An 18,920-nucleotide genomic window follows, 5' to 3' on the forward strand; every position below is an offset into this window, starting at 1 on the left:
ATGAACTCCTCATTCCACCTGCACTTCTTGGATCTTGGGCTGAACACCACGGATGGCAACCTCTCAGGACTGAGTGTCCAGAATGCATCCTCACTATGTGAGGACATGGGCATTGCGGTGGAGGTGTTCCTGGCCCTGGGCCTCATCAGCCTGCTGGAGAATATCCTAGTCATCGGGGCCATCGTGAGGAACCGGAACCTGCACACCCCCATGTACTTCTTCATGGGCAGTTTGGCAGTGGCCGACATGTTGGTGAGCTTGTCCAACTCCTGGGAGACCATCACCATCTACCTGCTCACCAACAAGCACCTGGTGATGGCCGATGCCTCCGTGCGGCACCTGGACAACGTGTTCGACTCCATGATCTGCATCTCCGTGGTGGCCTCCATGTGCAGCCTGCTGGCCATCGCTGTGGACCGCTATGTCACCATCTTCTGCGCCCTGCGCTACCAGCGCATCATGACGGGCCGGCGCTCGGGGGCCATCATCGGTGGCATCTGGGCCTTCTGCGCCAGCTGCGGCACGGTCTTCATTGTGTACTATGAGTCCACATATGTGGTCATCTGCCTCATCGCCATGTTCCTCACCATGCTGCTCCTCATGGCGTCTCTGTACACCCACATGTTCCTCCTGGCTCGAACCCACATCCGGCGCATCGCCACCCTGCCTGGGCACAGTTCCGTGCGGCAGAGGACTGGCGTGAAGGGCGCCATTACCCTGGCCATGCTGCTGGGCGTCTTCATCGTGTGCTGGGCCCCCTTCTTCCTCCACCTCATCCTGATGATTTCGTGTCCTCACAACCTCTACTGCTCTTGCTTCATGTCTCACTTCAACATGTACCTCATCCTCATCATGTGTAACTCTGTGATTGACCCTCTGATATATGCCTTCCGCAGCCAAGAGATGCGGAAGACCTTTAAGGAGATTGTTTGTTTTCAGAGCTTCAGAACACCCTGTAGGTTTCCGAGCAGGTACTGAACTAAAAGTCCTTCTCTCTGCAGCTCTTCTCTCCTTCATCGCCCTTATGCCAAGGTGGGTTAGGAACAGTCGGAACTGGAAATTATACCATGCGTTCCCTTCATCTTTTCTCCACCTCAAATCTGTGTCTAAGAGGCAGCTTTTCCCTGATCAGCAGTCGTTGGGTCAAAGGTGCACGTGCCACTTCTCTGCCTTGAGAATGCCCGTGACAGTTTCTTACAGCCTGCTTTCCTCCTGCACTTTCTGCCGTTCCCACCCACTTCTGGGGTCCCCGGCACCCTCCATCTTCTGAGTGTGTCCTCAGGGAAGGTGACACTCCATGAGCAAGTCTAAGAATGATGAGCATGGCTGGACCTGGGAGAAAAGCTGTGAACACACTACGGTCCGTGATCACTTTCTGTCCCAGAAGCAGTTCCCTAACTTTTTGTGATGCCTCTGGGAGTTCGGCATGCTTTTTGGGGCAGAGTAGAGCGATTAGATTCTTTCCATTTGAAATTTTCTGTCTAATTGCTGTGGGAATTTTCCATAGCTCTCCTTTCCTGAACTCCTGGTTTCGTGGCTTGTGTCCATGATTGTACAGGGATGACATTTCTTTAATTATATTTCTGTCAATCATGTTTTTGCACTAATCCAGACAGAAAACCTCTTGCCACAAACTTTCCCTTACATGGCATGAACATCTTTGTGACTCTTCCTTACTGTTTTATTCTGACTCGGTCCAGAGTTTCCAAATGAGTGTTTTGGGGGCATGCGGGGCCCCGAGGTACCTGCCATGAACACACCCCACAGTCAAGCTATCTTTGACCTTCTCTGACGGGGTCTGTCTTGGAGTCTGAAGCCCTGTCCCTGTACAGTCTGCAGTTTGCAGCCTGACTCCAGAAGTCCAGGTGCCCAGCGCTAGCCCCGCTAAGTCAAATCTTTTCCAGTGCAGAATGGACTAGGAAAGTGGAGTTCAGTCCTAACTCTGCCCCTAATGGGCTGCTGCTGCTGCTGCTAAGTCGCTTCAGTTGTGTCTGACTCTGTGCGACCCCATAGACGGCAGCCCACCAGGCTCCTCTGTCCATGGGATTCTCCAGGCAAGAACACTGGAGTGGGTTGTCATTTCCTCCTCCAATGCATGAAACTGAAAAGTGAAAGTGAAGTTGCTCAGTGTGTCCGACTCTTCACGACCCCATGGACTGCAGCCTACCGGGCTTCTCCGTCCATGGGATTTTCCAGGCAAGAGTACTGGAGTGGGGTGCCATTAATGGGCAGTGTCACCTTAATCATCTCATTTCAGGTCGCATCTGTGCTGACCCCACAGGGCAGGCATGAAAAAGCGTGAGAACACTTGAAACTCGGAAAGCACCCTGCTGCTGCTAAGTCACTTCAGTCGTGTCCGACTCTGTGCGACCCCATAGACGGCAGCCCACTAGGCTCCTCCGTCCCTGGGATTCTCCAGGCAAGAATACTGGAGTGGGTTGCTATTTCCTTCTCCAGGAAAGCACCCTAGAGATTGTCTATTTATTTTAAAGGAAGGTTGCAGATGGGTGGTGCTAGGAGAGGATGCAGAGGGCTGTCAAAGCAGTGGTCTGGAAGCCAGGAGGCCTGCCTGGCCACGGAGCAGATGTGGGCCTTGGTCATGGCTCTAACCTCTGTGTCCCAGGGCTCTCATCTGAATGGCTGGGTTCTTATGGCTCTGAATTCCATTCTCTTGTCTTTGATGTTAATAGCTTCTCTTTTGTTGTGGATATTCACGTCTAGACTACCCCCAGTGAAGGAATATATGTAAACAAGCAGTGGCCCACTAGGGTCACAGAGTGGTGAGTGTGAGGGTCTCTTGACCAGGAGACCTCCCTGGGCGCCACGCACAAGCACAACCTATAGACATGACCCCCACTCAGCAGCTCAGAGTCCTGGTACCAGCTCAAGTAGGAAAGTGCATAAAACCTATGAATCTTCTAGAAAGGGCAAATTAGCAGGCTGTTGACAGTTGATGTTTGAGGAGGCAACTAACCCTTCAAATGCATCCTGTCCTTTTAGCTGACATTCCTATGTATACACAGGGGCATGAGTGAGCTCCATATGACTTGCTGGGAACCACGGGTCTGAGTTATGTGGGTCATATCAGGATCCCCGGCTCCAGGAACACGGGGTTCTCGCTGCCCAACTTGCCTCGGGGGCCCTGTTGCCACAGCGGTTTCGGTGCTCGGCTGTTGTGTCGTTGTTGCTAACCAAATGTGTACTTAGCCTGCTGCCCGCCAGCACTCTCAGAGTGCTAACTGAGGTCACCACGGCCACGATCCCATAGGCAGATCACACTTTAGCCTTCGTGGTTTGCCCTGTGGCTCTGCTGAGGACTCACTCTCATCAGGCTGACTCGCTGCTCTGGGTGGATACTGGCTGCAGACAAGGTCTGACCTTCTCTACAAAGGTCCTTGAGGGAATGCTCAAAGGTCTTGTAATCTCGATATAGTAGTACAGAAATAGCCAAGTGTTCTGACGAGTCTTCACTTGGAAGAAGTATCGGGAATGCAGAGACTCAGTAAATATCTAAATGAGCCTGGAATCCCAGCCCACAGCCCCCAGACCAAAAAAAATCCACAGAACTGTTGTACATTATTGTATATTAACTATTTCTGCTTTTGTAGCAACTTTATTTGATGTAAAAACATGTGTTCAAAAAAAGGTTAATAAAACGGAAGACCAGACCACCCATTTTAACTGGCCATTCTGACCTCTGATAATCAGAGGGTCTTGGGTCTTCTATTTGTCAGCAGCTGCTGCAAAATGAGGAGGGACGTTCACTGGTGAGGTGTGATGGTGTTTTCTTGACGGTATTTATCGCCTATAGGATGGTCATTTATCAGTTCAAAATTGTTTAACTCCTGGTAATAAAATAAAATTGTACATGTGACATTATATCCTGTCCAGAATTCTGTCTTTCAGGAAGTATTTTGGTGTTATTATCTGTTCTCAGTAGGGAGGTAGAGAAAGTGCCATTCAGGGATCTCTGCCATTACAGTTTGGGGGCCATGAATTATTTCAAGGCTTGTAGAAGCATTGTCCAAAGTCCAAGGTGCTACCTACAACTAAACATGAATTCAGGAGGCACGGATTGTGTGTGCTGTGGAACGAGGGCTGTGGCTGAGTTCTCACAGGTGGGTGGCAGGTGTATGTGGAGATTTCCAGGGAGGGAATAACTCTAAAATGGTAGGTAGTCTCTACATCGGGCCCAGATGTGGCTCCTCTTGATCTGGAGACCAATAAATTGAAAGGCCACCTTATCCGATATTTTTCCTAGTGTAACGATGGTGGGAGAGGGGCCACACAGACATGAACCCCTCCCAGGAGCAGTGAGTAGGAGACTCGGCCTCACCCGCCCAGGGCTCAGTGGCAGCCTGTGGCCAGTGCAGCCCCATTGTTCAGGGCCCACCTTGGCCTGTTTATTTCCCAGGCTTGCTGTACATCTCTCCTTTTTGCCCCCAAGACTTGTTCTTGCTCTCATCTTAAATATGTATGCTTGAGTCTATCCAACTCAGAGGGAGTCATGCTTTTAGTTTCTTTTTCCTGAGCCATTTTGCCGTGCTGAAATACTTACTGGATCTTTCTGATAAACTCTGAGGACTTTACGCTGATAGCTTCCTTGGAGCCACTCAGAGGATTTGTGATGGTGGTGAAAGCCACCCCCTTGATTTAATCCTGTGCCACATCTGAGATTTAATTGATCTACTTATTCAACTTGCTTACTTTTACTTATTGAATCCAAAAAGCTGTATCTCCCCACTCTCAAGCCCCTGACTTCGGATTCTCCTGAAAAAAATTTTTTTAAAGATGGTTTTAGATGCATCATTGATGAATCATATTTGTTTATTTATACACATGTGGTAAATACACATGACATAAAACCTATCATCTTAACTATTTTCAGGCCAGCAGCTACAGGGTGTTAGGCGCATTCTCATTGTTGTGCTCTCATCTTGAGTCCCTTTCACTCCTGCTGGTATTCAGGTCACTGTCTCCATAGCTCATCTCCTTGGAGGATCTCATCAAATACAGCCAACTGTAGCCAGTGCACATGACCCCTATTCCCACCTGTCCTTGTATGACTGTGTAGATTATCCAAGGGCCACGCTCTCTGCCCCCACATAACAGGCACTGTCCTCCATACTCTCTGAACACCCATTTTTGGTTTTGATTCAGCCACTTTGAAGTAACAATTTCCATACTTATCTGGTGGGTCTGGGGCAGGAACTGAGATTTCACCTTTTGAATAACCTCTTAGATGCTGTTGGTCAAAGACTCCCACTTAGAGAACCAAGGTTATTCTGTAGAAGAAACAACTCCCAAGTCTCAGCATCTTAACAAAGGTTTAGTTTTCATCATGTTATGTATTGAGCACACATTAGCAAGGAGTCTCCTAGTTACTTGGGACATAGGACGATAGAAGCCCCATCCTGACACACAGATGTGAGTTCCTATTTCTGCTCACATGTTCACCATCTGTGACCCAACATCAAAGTGAGCTGGAGAAATCAACCCTACTATGGCACTGGAAGGGGTGAGCTGAACGGGGGTAAGCAGTACCTCTCACAAGGCCAGGAGTGTGGCTGGTCAGTGTCTTGCCCTCGAGAAGCTGACAGGCCAAGAACCACTCTAACAGGCCCTTGCAAGGGCAAGTGCACTCCGTGTAACTACAAATGAACTTGTGTAGCACAAAATTATACTGTGATGTATAACAGGAAATATGTATCTGTTTTTTTTTTTGTCACCATTACTGGCACAGGGCTCTTGGAACCCTCGGAATTTACTAAGCCTTGAGTCTTTTGTTATGTTGATGAGGGGTGTGCTGCGATTCATGGGGTCGCAAAGAGTGGGACACGACTGAGCGACTGAAATGAACTGAACTGAAGGAGCTGGAATCATCTAAGAGGAATCAGTCACAGGTCAAAGGTCAGGACTTTCAGTCCCACCCCCTCTCCCACCATCAGGGAGGGGAAAGCAGCTGGAGATGGAGTTCAGCTGCCGAGGGCCACGGTTTAAATCAATCACTCCTGTGTCGGGAAGCCTCCATCACCCCCTAATGGACAGGGTTCTGAGAGCCTCTGGGATGCAGAACACCTGGAGACCTGGCGGCACCTGGAGGGCGTGGGAGCTCCACACCCCTCCCACACACCTTGCCCTCCTTGTCTCTTTGAGCTGCTGCCCTTGAGTCATAAGGGCACACTCTAGTAAGTAAAATGTGTCTGAGTTCTGTGTGACTTTCTAGAAAGGACAGCTGGAGTTCCCGCTGGTGTGTGACATGGGAGGGGCGCCGTCTCGGCTCAGAGGCTGCCCCCAGGCCCGTTGTGTCAGAAGTGGGCTGGTGCCCAGGACCCATAGGGTGCTGTGTGGAAACACATCTGTCTGTGGGGCCGGGCTGTGCATTCCCCTCAGCAGGACTGACTCCCACAGGTGGGTGTGGGGCCCTTGGGCGCGCGAGGGCCACGGCTGGAAGAGCCCCTGAGGGTTAGCGTCCTTTCACCTTCTGTTGTGTAAAAATTGAGGGAGGGAACACGAGAGCTAGTAAAGTCACGGGAGGTGATCTGTGCGCAGGCATGTTCCGTAAGGCCTTGCAGGATGGGGCGGGTCTGTACCGCTGTGGAGAAGAGGGGCCAAGGGATGGGGAGCTACTTGGGTTTATGGTGAAACAGCCTGACTAGATCTAGCCGAAGAGCTTCCCTGGTGGCTCAGGTGGTAAAGAGTCTGCCTGCAATGTGGGACACCCGGGTTTGGGAAGATCCCATGGAGAAGGAAATGGCAACCCACTCCAGTATTCTTGCCTGGGAAATCCTATGGGCAGAGGAGCCTGGCGGCTTACAATCCATGATCGAAAAGAGTTGGACACAACTGAGTGACTAACAAGAAGAAAAAAGAGCTGAGGGAATAAATTGGGATAGAAGAGGAAAGGCACTCAAGTGTGCTGGAAGTTATACAGGGGGGATTATGTGGGCCTTGAGGGCCAAGAAGTATCTATTTTACACTGTTTTACACTTGTCTCCCTAGGGAGACACTGAAAGTTTTTCTTTATCTTCTCTCTTTAAAAATACAGGGCTTGTCAATGAGTTTGAGGGCAAATTCAAGTGACTGCCAGGGGCAGTGGGGAGGGGAGGAGGCTGTCACAGTTGGGTGGGTGCGGCCCGAGGGCCTGGACTAGGTGTGAGCAGGAAGTCAGGCTGAAGGAGGGGTCTCTCTGTCTGATACCCAACTAACTACCAAGCTTTACATAGAAGGACTTGAATTCCAGTTTGCCATTATTGTTCCTATTACCTACCATAGGTTCCTTGAGATTTTGGCAAGGTTTATGGCCTCTGGGTTTCCCTGGTGGCTCAGACAGTAAAGAATCTGCCTGCAGTGTAGATCTGAGTTTGATCCCTAGGTTGGGAAGATCTCCTGGAGAAGGGAACAGCTACCCACTCCAGTGTTCTGGCCTGGAGAATTCCATGGACTGTATAGCCCATGGGGTTACAAAGAGTTGGAGACGACTGAGCGACTTTCACTTTCTGGCCTCTGATTGGGAGTGACTCTTAACTGTCCTTTCCCAGAGACCTTTCAGATCCCAACATCCTGCATCTGTCCCATCCCTTCTTATTCACCCTCCCCTCCTTTTTTCCTTGAATCACTGGGCTCACTTGGAGAACAAATGAACTTTCTAGTTCTAAGGAAAAGACAACTGTGTTTCCCACATGTGGGCTTTGTCCTTGGTAGTCACGTGTGCATTGGAGTGGAGGGTGTGATTCATGGAGGGAGCCTCATCCACAAGGGGCTTCTTGCTTCACTCTACAGCAGCCCTGACCACATGGGCAGAGCTGGACACAAATCACTGGGAATGACAGAGTAGAAAGCAGGCCTTACAGAAACATCCTCTCCCAACCTGTTCTCAGTACTTTTGTGAATTTCTTCCCGTTTATACTTTTTGGCGGTCATTTCCATGGATTTTCAGGAAGAAATGGAGATAGATACTTGAATGAGAAATCGATTTGAGCTGCATTTGTGGCTAGCAGGACTAGCTTCCTGTGCAAAGCAGAAAGGCAGGACACTGCCTAACTGTGGTTCTAGCACAAGCGCATGGCCATTCCCTGGATGAGAGTTTTGCCACCATGATGTGGGACAGGAACCTTGCCTCATCCTGGCCCCTTAATCATGCTTCTGTTGGCCTCTTTCTTGTCTTGACTCCTGACTAGAGTGAGCAAAGCCATGGTCAGTTCAAAGACCATAATCCAGGGCAGAGGAGAGGGCAGGGTCCCTGAGGTGTCCCCTCCCCCAACAGTTCAGGGGTTAGTGGCCCTTCTAAAGTCAGCAGATGGCAGTGAACATGTCTCAGAATTGAAAGAAAGTGAAAAGGTGAAGTCTCTCAGTCGTGTTAGAGTATTTGCGACCCTGTGTTCTGTAGCCTACCAGGCTCCTCCGTCCATGGGATTGTCCAGGCAAGAATACTAGAGTGGGTTGCCATTTCCTTCTCCAGGGGATCTTCCCGATCCAGGGATTGAACCCAGGTTCCCCGCATCACCGGCAGACGCTTTAACCTCTGAGCCACCAGGGAAGCCCACAGTTCCACTTTTCATCCCACCCTCTGACCAGCAGGTCAAGGAGCTAAAGTAAACCCCAGGGGAGTTCTTCAGAAGCCTCAGTGCTCCAAAGTTGCTCAAAAATACTTTGAGTGCAAATGGCAGTGCTCTTTGTCTTTTAAAGAGTTGTCTTTTTTTTTTTTTTAATCCCCAATCACCTTAAATAAGAGTTAAACATTACCATTCTTACCCAAGAGGGGGCAGAAGCCCGGAGAGAGAGATACAAGCTGAAGCAGGAGTGGGATGGGTGGCGGCCAAGGGCAGAGCCAGGTGGCAGGTATGCTGGGAAGGGGGAAGGCTGCCCTGGGACCCTGGGTTCGAAGCTGATGAAGGAGCTCCTGGTCTCCTCTCACAAACATTTGCCCTGTTCTCTTGCACTTCTGTCTCTTCTCTTTCTTCCTTAGTGCTTGAGGCTGAATGTGGGAGAGGGAGTCGGTGGTGAGGGTGCTGGTTTCCCTTGGGGAAACTTGGGGTGGGGGGTGCTTCAGAAAATTCACAGCCACTCACCAACTGGACCCAGGGGACTGGCTGGCTGCAGCGGGGAATCAGGCTGCAGCCTCGTGTTTGCAGAGATAGTGGTTCAGGATATGCTTCCACTCCTTGTTCACACCCACTGGTAACAAACTGGCTCCGGCATTTCTTGCTTTCCCACCTCCAAACGGCTCACCCCACAGCAGCATACCAGCAGGTCCCAGAAACCTCCCTACACATCTCAGAAATCCTCACTGGATTCCGTGACAGCTCATGGTGCCGCCTCTCCACCCTCGGTCGTGTCCCTCTGTCCTTGAGCTTTGGTCTCTTGCTCCTGGGCTGGAATTGTGTTTTCTGTCTCTGGCCTCCAGGGTTTTGCTTCCTTGGGACATCCACGTTCCACCCTCCCCACCTGGTGGAGACCTGTACATCCTCAGTGTGTTTCGTAGGATTATTTTCTGTTAAACTAATCTTGTGCTTGAATGCTCAGTCGTGTCCGACTCTTCATGACCCCATGGGCTGTAGCCCATGGGGTTTTCCAGGCAAAAATCCTGGAGTGGTTTGCCATTTCCTTCTCCAGGGGATTTTCCAGACTCAGGGATCGAACCCACCTCTCCTGCATCTCCTGCATTGGCACGCAAGTTCTTTACCACTGAAGATTGGGAAGCCCCAATCTTCTTGCTGACCTCATAAATTCTGAGTCAGGTCGATTAAGTCTGTGACCAGGAGGACCTCACCAACATTAGTGCCACCATTGTGATACCTGGGTTGGGCAGGCCAGGTAGGGGGAACCTTAGGCCTTGAACAAGTAGAGTCTTCTGTTTCCTGGTGGCTCAAGCGGTAAAGAATCTGCCTGCAATGCTGGAGACCCAGGTTCAATCCCTGGGTTGGGAAGATCCCCTGAAGGAAGGGAACAGCTACCCATTCCATTTGCCTGGAGAATCCCATGGACAGAGAGCCTGGTGGGCTATAGTCCATGGGGTTGCAAAGAGCCAGAGGGGACTAAGAGACTAGTATTTTCACTGTCCTATTTAAGAGAGAGACTCTGTACATGTTTTCACTACATGTTATTACAGTATTTGCTTTCTGAAGCATTTAATGACTTAGAAAAACACTCATTTTAGATTAAAAGGAATGAAGACTATGAATCATTTTTTATGGAAAGAATCTATCTTATGCACCCCCATAAGCATATTCATGCCTGCACCTACATTGTTCCCACACTACACAGGCATGTCCCAGCCATCTGGCCTGTGCCACACCTACATCCACATCCCTTCCTGCACCCCCATCTACACTCACATCAGCACCCACACTGATGTCCACTTCTCTTTGTAGAACTTGTAGATGCTGCCTAAGCTGCCCCCATTCCCTGCTGGACACACTTTTCTAGCTTCCTCTGCAGGTGGAAGCAGCCATGTGTCCTGTATAGCCAGTGACATGTGGGCAGGTTACCTACAAGCTTACTTCTCAGAACCTCTTTCTTCGCTTCTCAGATGCCAAACACTGAGGAACCAGGGAAGGACTCCAAGTCACAGGGTGTGATGGAGCCACTGGATAGGAAGGCTGGGTTCTAGAATGACCTGCCTGGGTGCGGCAGGTGAGTTGAGGGGGGTGTGCGCGTGTCTGCTCCCCATGTGGCTCTGGCGTAAAGTTCTGAGGCTCCTCTGTGTAGAAAACCGCCCCCGAGTTGCTCCACGGACGAAGGATGGTGGAGGCATTAAGGGCCGGAGATTCTGCTAACGCGGCTGGTGTCTGTCTTTCTGCGGCCTCCCACTCCACCTTCCTCGCTGGTGCTGGTGCCACAGGGAAAGGAGGCAGCAGACGGGCCCACCAGAGCCACGCGCCCTGTTCCTGGGACCTGGGCCCAGCGCAGACACCCTGGTTGGGGCAGCGGACCCGCGCGCCTGGACCGCGCGAAGCGGCGCAGGTGAGCGGGCGCCAGCGCCTGGCCCGGCCCCACGAGGCGCCTCCCACTCAGAGCCCGTAGATACTCAGAGAACTACTATTTTCTGTTTTTTCATGTTGACTTAAAGACTTCTGGGTTGGTTTCATCTGGAAACATGCTTGATATGTTTGGACACCTGAAGCTTAGATGAGGCGGCTGGGAACTTTCTACCAGTGCGGATGAATTAAGTTGTTTTCAACGCTGTGACTCACCAGCTATGTACTGAGCACTTGCTTCTCTGCTCCCCTTCTTTCTTGCTTTCTGTGTTCTTTGCTGGAGCTGAAAATGGAGAACGCGAGAGGGGTGCCAAAGCACTGATTTTTAGGCAACTCTTTGTTATTATTATTGTTTCACTTTCAGACTTTTAGCTTATAGTGGGTAAAGAATCTGCCTACAATGCAGGAGAACAGGGTTCGATTCTGGGGTGGGGAAGATGCCCTGGAGGAGGAAATGACAAACCACTTCCGTATTTTTGCCTGGAGAATCCCTTGGGCAGAGGACCCTGGCAGGCTACGATCTGTGGGGTCGCAAGAGTCAGAAACGACTTAGACTAAACTACTCCTCTTCCTCCTCAGACTTTGAAATTAGAGATGTAGAAAATATTGATTAAGAAAATCCAGAATCACCTGTTTTCTTTCACGCCTACTATCCCTGCCTTTCCCCGCCTCCTCCCTTAAAGTGGTAGAAACCTTTCACAGAAAATACGTGAGAAGTCAGTACACCAGACAGAACAGTAGTATTCCTGCCTGTCCCCCTCCCCCATGCCAAGTTCCTGGGTGAGGAGAACAGTTTTTTAAAATGTGACAAAGAAGGTCAAAGAAGGTCAAAGATTGAATATACTCCCTTGAATTGGTAGGAAAAAAAGAAAATAGCAAAAAAGCAATCCAGAGAAAGCTGGTCTCCCTGGAGTCCGAATGCCGCTGAGAGGAGACCCAGGCTGAACCGGACGACTGTACTCCACACCTGTCGCCCACCAATCCTAAGCCCTCCTGTGCTCAGCAACGGTTCCCTGAGCTTCAATATTCTCATCTGTAAGGTAAATGCAGTTTCTTACACTGTAAAATAGTTCTCCTCTGTGAGTGTAGTTGCGTAAATATAGTAAAACCTGAGAGAATTTGATACATAGAAAGCTGTGAAGTGATGGATATTATAGCAAGGATTCCAGACACAGCTGTTCATCATCAAATGATCTGGTGAGGTCCAGTTAGCCCAGGTTTGGCATTCAGGGAGCAGGAAGGCAGGGACAGACAGACAATGTGTGTCCCAGGGAAAGCCAGAGGCTTTCTTCCCAGTTCCGAGCAGTCCACCGGTTTTAAGCAGACGTTTCTCCTCATGGGTCCAGTGTAGTGAGTGGGTGGGATGAACTGGTGATTGTGACAGGCGGCTTTCCCTGCAGAGCAGAGCAAGCAGCCTGGGGAGGGAAGAGCGTCTGCAGTGGGCCTCACACAGGGGCCAGATAAGGGATAATTGCAGCTGGTGTTTAGGTGAGTCATCCAAGGGGCAAAGCCAAGAAGACAAGGTACGGAAGACAGCCTGCTTACTGGATAACCTTTGCTGTAAATGTCAGCCAGAAAATTCTGTCAGATCAATAGTGGTGGTAATAATGGCTTTTGAAAGGAATGCGAAGGGATTTCATTGCCAGAAGTGGCTTGCCTGTCTTGTTTGAATGGGAAGCCTTGAGACCCAAAGGCTGACGAAGGGGTGTTGTGGCTTCGATGTGGGCCTGGGGGCCTGTCCTCTGGCCTCACAGGTGGCGAGGGAGGGGGGGCACCATCACAGCTTCCCCATGGAGGCGGGATCCCAAGCCCCTTTGAGTCATTCTGCTGGGGCTTCTGGGAAATGATGTCTGATTCTCAGTGAGAGTGAAGTGGGCTGCCCGGAGCTGAGCAGGGAACAGAATCAGACGCAGGTGTCCTGCAGGGACTGACAACTGAAGTTGTGGGCAAGCCACAGGGACACAGACCAGAGGGCGCAGGATGTCAGTCGGCTCTAGCTAAGCGCGGTGGGCAAATGCCTGCCTCCATGATTCCCTGAAACCTACTGGGAGGAGGCAGGGCCCAGGCATGAACCCAGAGAGTCTGATGGTGCAATAATGGATAAAGCAGTGAATTGAAACAAATCTGTCTGCAAAGAACCAGATTAAATGGTTACACTGGGTATATTAGACAGTAAGCATGGTAACCATGCAATTAGACATTAAAGTTAGTTAAAAAGAAATAAAATTATAATTTCGACATCAGAGTATTGTGAAATATAACTGTGAAATACTGGATCCGTGAGGCAGAAAACTCTAGAGGAGAAGGAAAATCTATTGTCTATATCCCTATTTTTACTCCTTCCATTTTTCTTCCTTCTAGCTTTCCAGGATACCCTATTTTATCATTTCCTTCTGTTTAGAGAATTTCAGCCATTATTCCAGATTTACTGGTGACAAATTGTCTTAGTTTTCCTTAAATGGAGACTGTTGATTTTGCCTTCTAAAGGATATTTTTGCTGGATGTAGGGTTCTGAGCTGAAAGTTTCTCCCCCCACCAAAAGTTAAAAAATATTGTGCTGTTCCTTTTGACCTCTAACTTTTTCTGATTAGTAATTCTTATCACTCAAATTTTTTTTTTTTCTAATAGGTGAAATATTTCTCCCTTGCTGCTTTCAAGACCTTCCTCCTTTTCTTTTCTCCTTCCTTCCTTCCGTCTCCTTCCCTCCTCCCTCCCTCCCTCCCTTTCTTCCGTCTTTAGTTTTATAGACGATTGACTGTAATTTGTCTTGGTGTGGGTTTCTTTAGGTTTATCTTGTTTGAGATTTGCTCTACTTCTTGAATCTGTTGGCTTATGTGTTTTGTTACATAGGAAGTTTTCATCCATTATTTTTCAAGCACTTCTCAGCCCCCTTTTTTTCTCCTTTTCCAGTTCTTTGACATGAATTTTAGATCTTTAACTATGGCCCCACAAATCTCTGAGGCTCTGTTCACTTATTTTCAGTCTATTTTTCTCTCTTGTTCAGATTGGGTAATTTCTATTTTCTATATTAAAGTTATCAGGTTGTTTCTCCTATCTCTTACAGTCTACTGTTGGGTTCATCGTGTTGAGCTTTTAAAAAATTTGGTTATTTTACTTTTCAGTTCTAAAAATTTCATATGGTTCTTTATGTCTTTTTTTGTGGAATTTTTTTTTCATTCGTTTCAAATGTATTTGCAATTCATTATTTAAGTATTTTTATGATGACTGCTTTAATATATTTTAAAAACAATTCTAACAACTCTTAATATCTGTTGATTATCTTTTTTTCACTCAAATTGAGGTTTCATGGTTCTTGGGATGATGAGTGATTGGAATTGAAACCTGGATATTTTGGGTATTATTTTATGTGATTTTTAAAATTTTATGTAAACCTTCTGGCATAAATAAGTATTGAGCCTGACTACTGGTTTTCTCTAATGCTGCCAGCAAGGAAGGAGGGGGGGCCCTGCCTCCAGGTGATGGTAGAATTCCAGATTCTTCACTAAGCTTCCCCTGACCTAGGGAGAGCCTTCTATTTATTCTGGGTGTGGGTAAGAGTTTTGATTCTGATGATGCCACCCTGACATGTATGTGTAGAGTGTCTCATTAGTGCCCCTTATGTGGTATCTGAGAATACCAGGTTATGGGGGAGGTTGCCTCATTACTGATGGGCAGTGGTGAATGTCTACAGTAGGCCTACTCTGATGCCACTTTCTTGATGCTTGGTGAGGAGTAGTCCAGGATGCCTGTGTGATCTCCACAGGGGAGAGGATGGAGGCTCTTTATTGCCTGGTAGGGATAAAATCTCTGGCTCATAAGTTTTTTTCTGTTTTTTTTTTTTTTGCTTGAGTAGACCAGATATTCGGAGGAGGCAATGGCAACCCACTCCAGTACTCTTGCCTGGAAAATCCCATGGATGGAGGAGCCTGGTGGGCTGCAGTCCATGGGGTTGCTAGGAGTTGGACACGACTGAGCGACTTCACTTTGACTTTTCACTTTCATGCATTGGAGAAGGAAATGGCAACCTACTCCAGTGTTCTTGCCTGGAGAATCCCATGGAGGGGGGAGCCTGGTGGGCTGCCGTCTATGGGGTCGCACAGAGTTGGACACGACTGAAGCGACTTAGCAGCAGCAGCAGCAGACCAAATATTACCTAAATTTTTCCTTCTTGCTCGCCTGTCCTCTTCCTTGTCCTTTGACTAGAGAGATCAGGCCTTTGTGGATATGTATGTGTGTGCTGGTCCTATGACCACTGGAACTTTCAAGCTGCTAGCTTCAGCTCACATCTGGGAATTTCAGGGCAGAGAGAAATATAAATAACAAAAACAACCATCATTGTTTACAACAACTATCATTGTGCTGTTCATTGGACCCCAACAATATCTAGTTGATTTGTTTTCTCACCACCTTTCAGAATTGTATGTTTGTATTATGCCTCACTTCTAGTGGTTTTAGTTGCAGTTAGCAGAAGGAACGAGGAAAAGTACCTCTACTCTATCTTCCCAGAATGAGAACTCTACAGCATGCTCATTTCTATGGCATCTCACTTTTTATCTTGTAATATTTTTTCTTATGGTTTGTTTTTCTAGTTTGATTGCTCTTTTCTATGCTTATTCTTTACATGGTATGTTTCTATCCATCTTCTTTTAACATACATGTATTTGTAAATTCAAGAGATTCTCTTCTTATCAGACTATAATTGTGTTTTACTTTTTATATGTTCTGATCACCTCTGCCTTTTAATTGATATGGCTAGTTCTTAATATTAAATATAAGTACTGATATGTTTTTAATCAGTATTACCATTTAAAGATTTTATGTTCATTCTTTTTTCTTCTACTGCTCTTCCTTTTGCATCTTCTTTTGGATTATTGAGTATTTTTAAATGAATTTCATTTTAGTTTCTTTATTCACTTTTTAGCTCTCTTTGCATTATTTTTTCAGTAGTTGACTTAGGGATTAAATATACATCTTTAGCTTCTAACAATATATTTAGAGCTAATGTAGTATCATTTTAGAGAAATGTAGCAGCCTTGCAACTATAGAAGTCCATCTACCACCCCAATCCTTTATGTCATAGCTATCCTGTGTATTCTATTCATATATAAGTCTGGCAAGAAAATGTTATATAAGTTTTCCTCTAAACAGTCATGTATATATTAAGTAAACTAAGAGAAAGTTGTTATATATATATATACTCACACATTTACAATTGCAAATGTTCTTTGTTCCTTCTTGAAGCAATGCACTCCCTCTGATATAATTTCCCTGTACTCTGAAGAATTTCTTTTGGCAATTCTTATAGTGCATTTCTGTTGTTGAAAAATTCTCTAAAGTTTGTTTTACTTGAAAATGTCTGTGTTTTTCCTTCATTTTTAAAAGAAATTATTTATTTTTCTTTTAATTTTTGGCTGTGCTGGATCTTTGGTGGTGTGTGCGGCATTTCTCTGGTTGCGGTGATGGGGAGCTACTCTTGGATGTGGTGCACGGGCTTCTTATTGCGGTGGCTTCTCTTGTTGTCAGGCATGGGTTTAGTTGCTCCTTGGCATCTGGAATCTTCCTGGACCAATCCCTGGGCCCATGTCCCGTGCATTGACAGATAGATTCTTTTTTTTAAGTTTTTGAACTTTAATTGGAGGATAATTGCTTTATAGTGTTGTGTTGGTTTCTGCCATTCATCAACATGAGTCAGCCATAGGTATATATATATGCTCCCTTCCTCTTGAACCTCCCTCCCATCTCCCATCCCATCTCTAGGTTGTCACAGAACACTGGGTTGAGCTCCCCACATCACACAGTAAATTTCCTCTGGCTATCCAACTTTACATATGGTAATGTATATGTCTCTACGATACTCCCTCAATCTGTCCCACCCTCTCCTTCCCCCACTGTGTGCACAAGTCTGGCAGGCCAAGTCTTATCCACTGTACCACGAGGGAAGTCCGCTTCATTCTTTTTTTTTTTTCACTTCATTCTTAAAGAATATTTTTACTGGATATGCACTTCTGCATTGGCAGGTTTTTCTTTTGGCAAACTTATAGGACGTTGTGCAACTGTCTTCCTGTTCTCATTGTTCCTGATGGTGAGTGTATTGTTATTTGACTCATTGTTTCTGTCTGTGTAATGCGTTCTTTTACTCTGTCTCCTTTGAAGAGTTGTCTCTTTACTTTTCAACAGGTGACTAGGATGTAGCTAGATATGGTTTTCTTAATATTTCTTGTTTGGGTGTGCTGAGCCTCTTGGACATTTAAATTGATGCCTTTCTCTAACTTTGAAAAGTTTTTGGCTAGTGTTTTTTTTTTGTCTGCCCAGTTCTCTTTCCTCTTCTTGTGGTATTTGAATTACCTATGCTAGACCTTTGAACGTTGTGTAACAGGTTCCTAACGCTCTATTCATGGTTTTACAAACATAGTTTTTTTCTTTCTCTTTCTAAATTGGATGATTTCTACTGACACAGTTGTTTTGTCCTGAAGTAATTGATGACTGTGCCGGGTCTTTGTTGCTGTGCATGTGCTATCACTATTTGCTGTACGAGTTGGGGTACTCTATCACACTTGCGGCGCGTGGGCTTCTTACTGTGGTGGCTTCTCTTGTTTCGGAGCAAGGCTCTAGAGTGAGCGTGCAGGCTTCAGTGGTTGTAGCATGTGGACTCAGTAGTCGTGACTCATGGGCTCTAGAACGTAGGCTCAGTAGTTGTGGCACATGGGTTTAGTTGCCCCAAGGCATGTGGAATCTTCCCGGATCAGGGATCAAACCCATGTCCCCTGCATTGGCAAGTGGATTCTTAACTGCTGGACCACCAGGGAAGTCCTGACATAGTTTCAAGTTTATAAACTCTTCTGCTGTCATCTCCACTCTACTACTGAGCCCATCCAGTGAATGTTTCATTTTAGATTTTGTATGTTTTATTTCTGAAACTTCATTTTTATTTTTAAAATTGCTATTTCTCTAATGATATTTTCTACCTTTTTGTTCATTCATTGTGCATATACTTTCCCTTACGCCATTGAACATTGTTTCAGTAGCAGTTATAATGTTTTTGTTGATATTGACAACATCTGAGTCATCAGGGTTTGCTTCTGTTGGTTGAATTTTTCCTTGAGTGAGGATAAACTTTCCTAGTTTATATATTGATTAATTTTGAATTCGATTCTAGAAATTGTAAGTATTATGTTGTAGAAACTCTGATTTTTTTATATGCCTCTAGGAATTTTGATGGTTTTATGTAGTATGCAATTGTCTTGTAAACCCTTTATCACCTATAATGCCTAGAGTTCAAATGCCAATTTAGTTCTTAAACCTTAATGCAAACTGTGTTGAGTCTGCCGTCTACATGCTTGGTTCAGGAGTCAGCCAGAAACTTGGGCAATGTTTGTCCACAAGATTAAGGCCTCCTTTTTTCTGGCTTATCCTCTCCGAGACACCTCCCTTCATTTTCTGGCAGCTTTGGTGGCCTTGTACCTCAGGCAAGAAAGATGGTGGACTTTATAAGAGAATTTTAATCACCTTGCACTGCACTGAGGCTCTCACCTTTCAGCTCAAAACTAAAAAAGTAGAGACTCACCTATGTCTGTCCCTTCATTCAAGATGTAACTCTTCTCTAAAACTTCCCTGCTTTTGTTCACTTTTTAGAGCCCTGTGTCCAGAATTTAAAATTGTGTCCAGAATTTATACTGCTAAAGGGTTGGTTTCTAGGAGCCTGCTCCAGCATACCTGTGGAAGTCAAGGCTTTATTTTAAATATGTCTTAGGATGTTTGAAATATTTTTGTTTTTATAAATAAATAAAAATAACAATAAATATTTTAAATTTATTTATTGCAGAGATAGAAATATTTATCTCTGCAATAAATTTGGTCACAACCTAAGATTAAGAATTGGTAGCTTAAACTCTCAGATCCTTGTTTAATTATCTGAATATTAGAAATAATTAAAAAAAGCAT

The 18,920-nt window shown here is 46.5% G+C and overlaps 1 protein-coding gene across 1 annotated transcript; it reads left to right on the forward strand.

Annotated features, from left to right (window-relative positions):
- MC5R (melanocortin 5 receptor) lies at positions 1-978 on the forward strand. Its single transcript, XM_005892356.2, has one exon. The coding sequence runs from the start codon at positions 1-3 to the stop codon at positions 976-978; it is 978 nt and encodes a 325-aa protein (XP_005892418.1).
- Positions 979-18,920: the final 17,942 nt, after the last annotated feature.

The sequence above is a fragment of the Bos mutus genome, chromosome 24 (assembly GCF_027580195.1).
Source record: "Bos mutus isolate GX-2022 chromosome 24, NWIPB_WYAK_1.1, whole genome shotgun sequence".
Lineage (NCBI taxonomy): Eukaryota > Metazoa > Chordata > Mammalia > Artiodactyla > Bovidae > Bos > Bos mutus.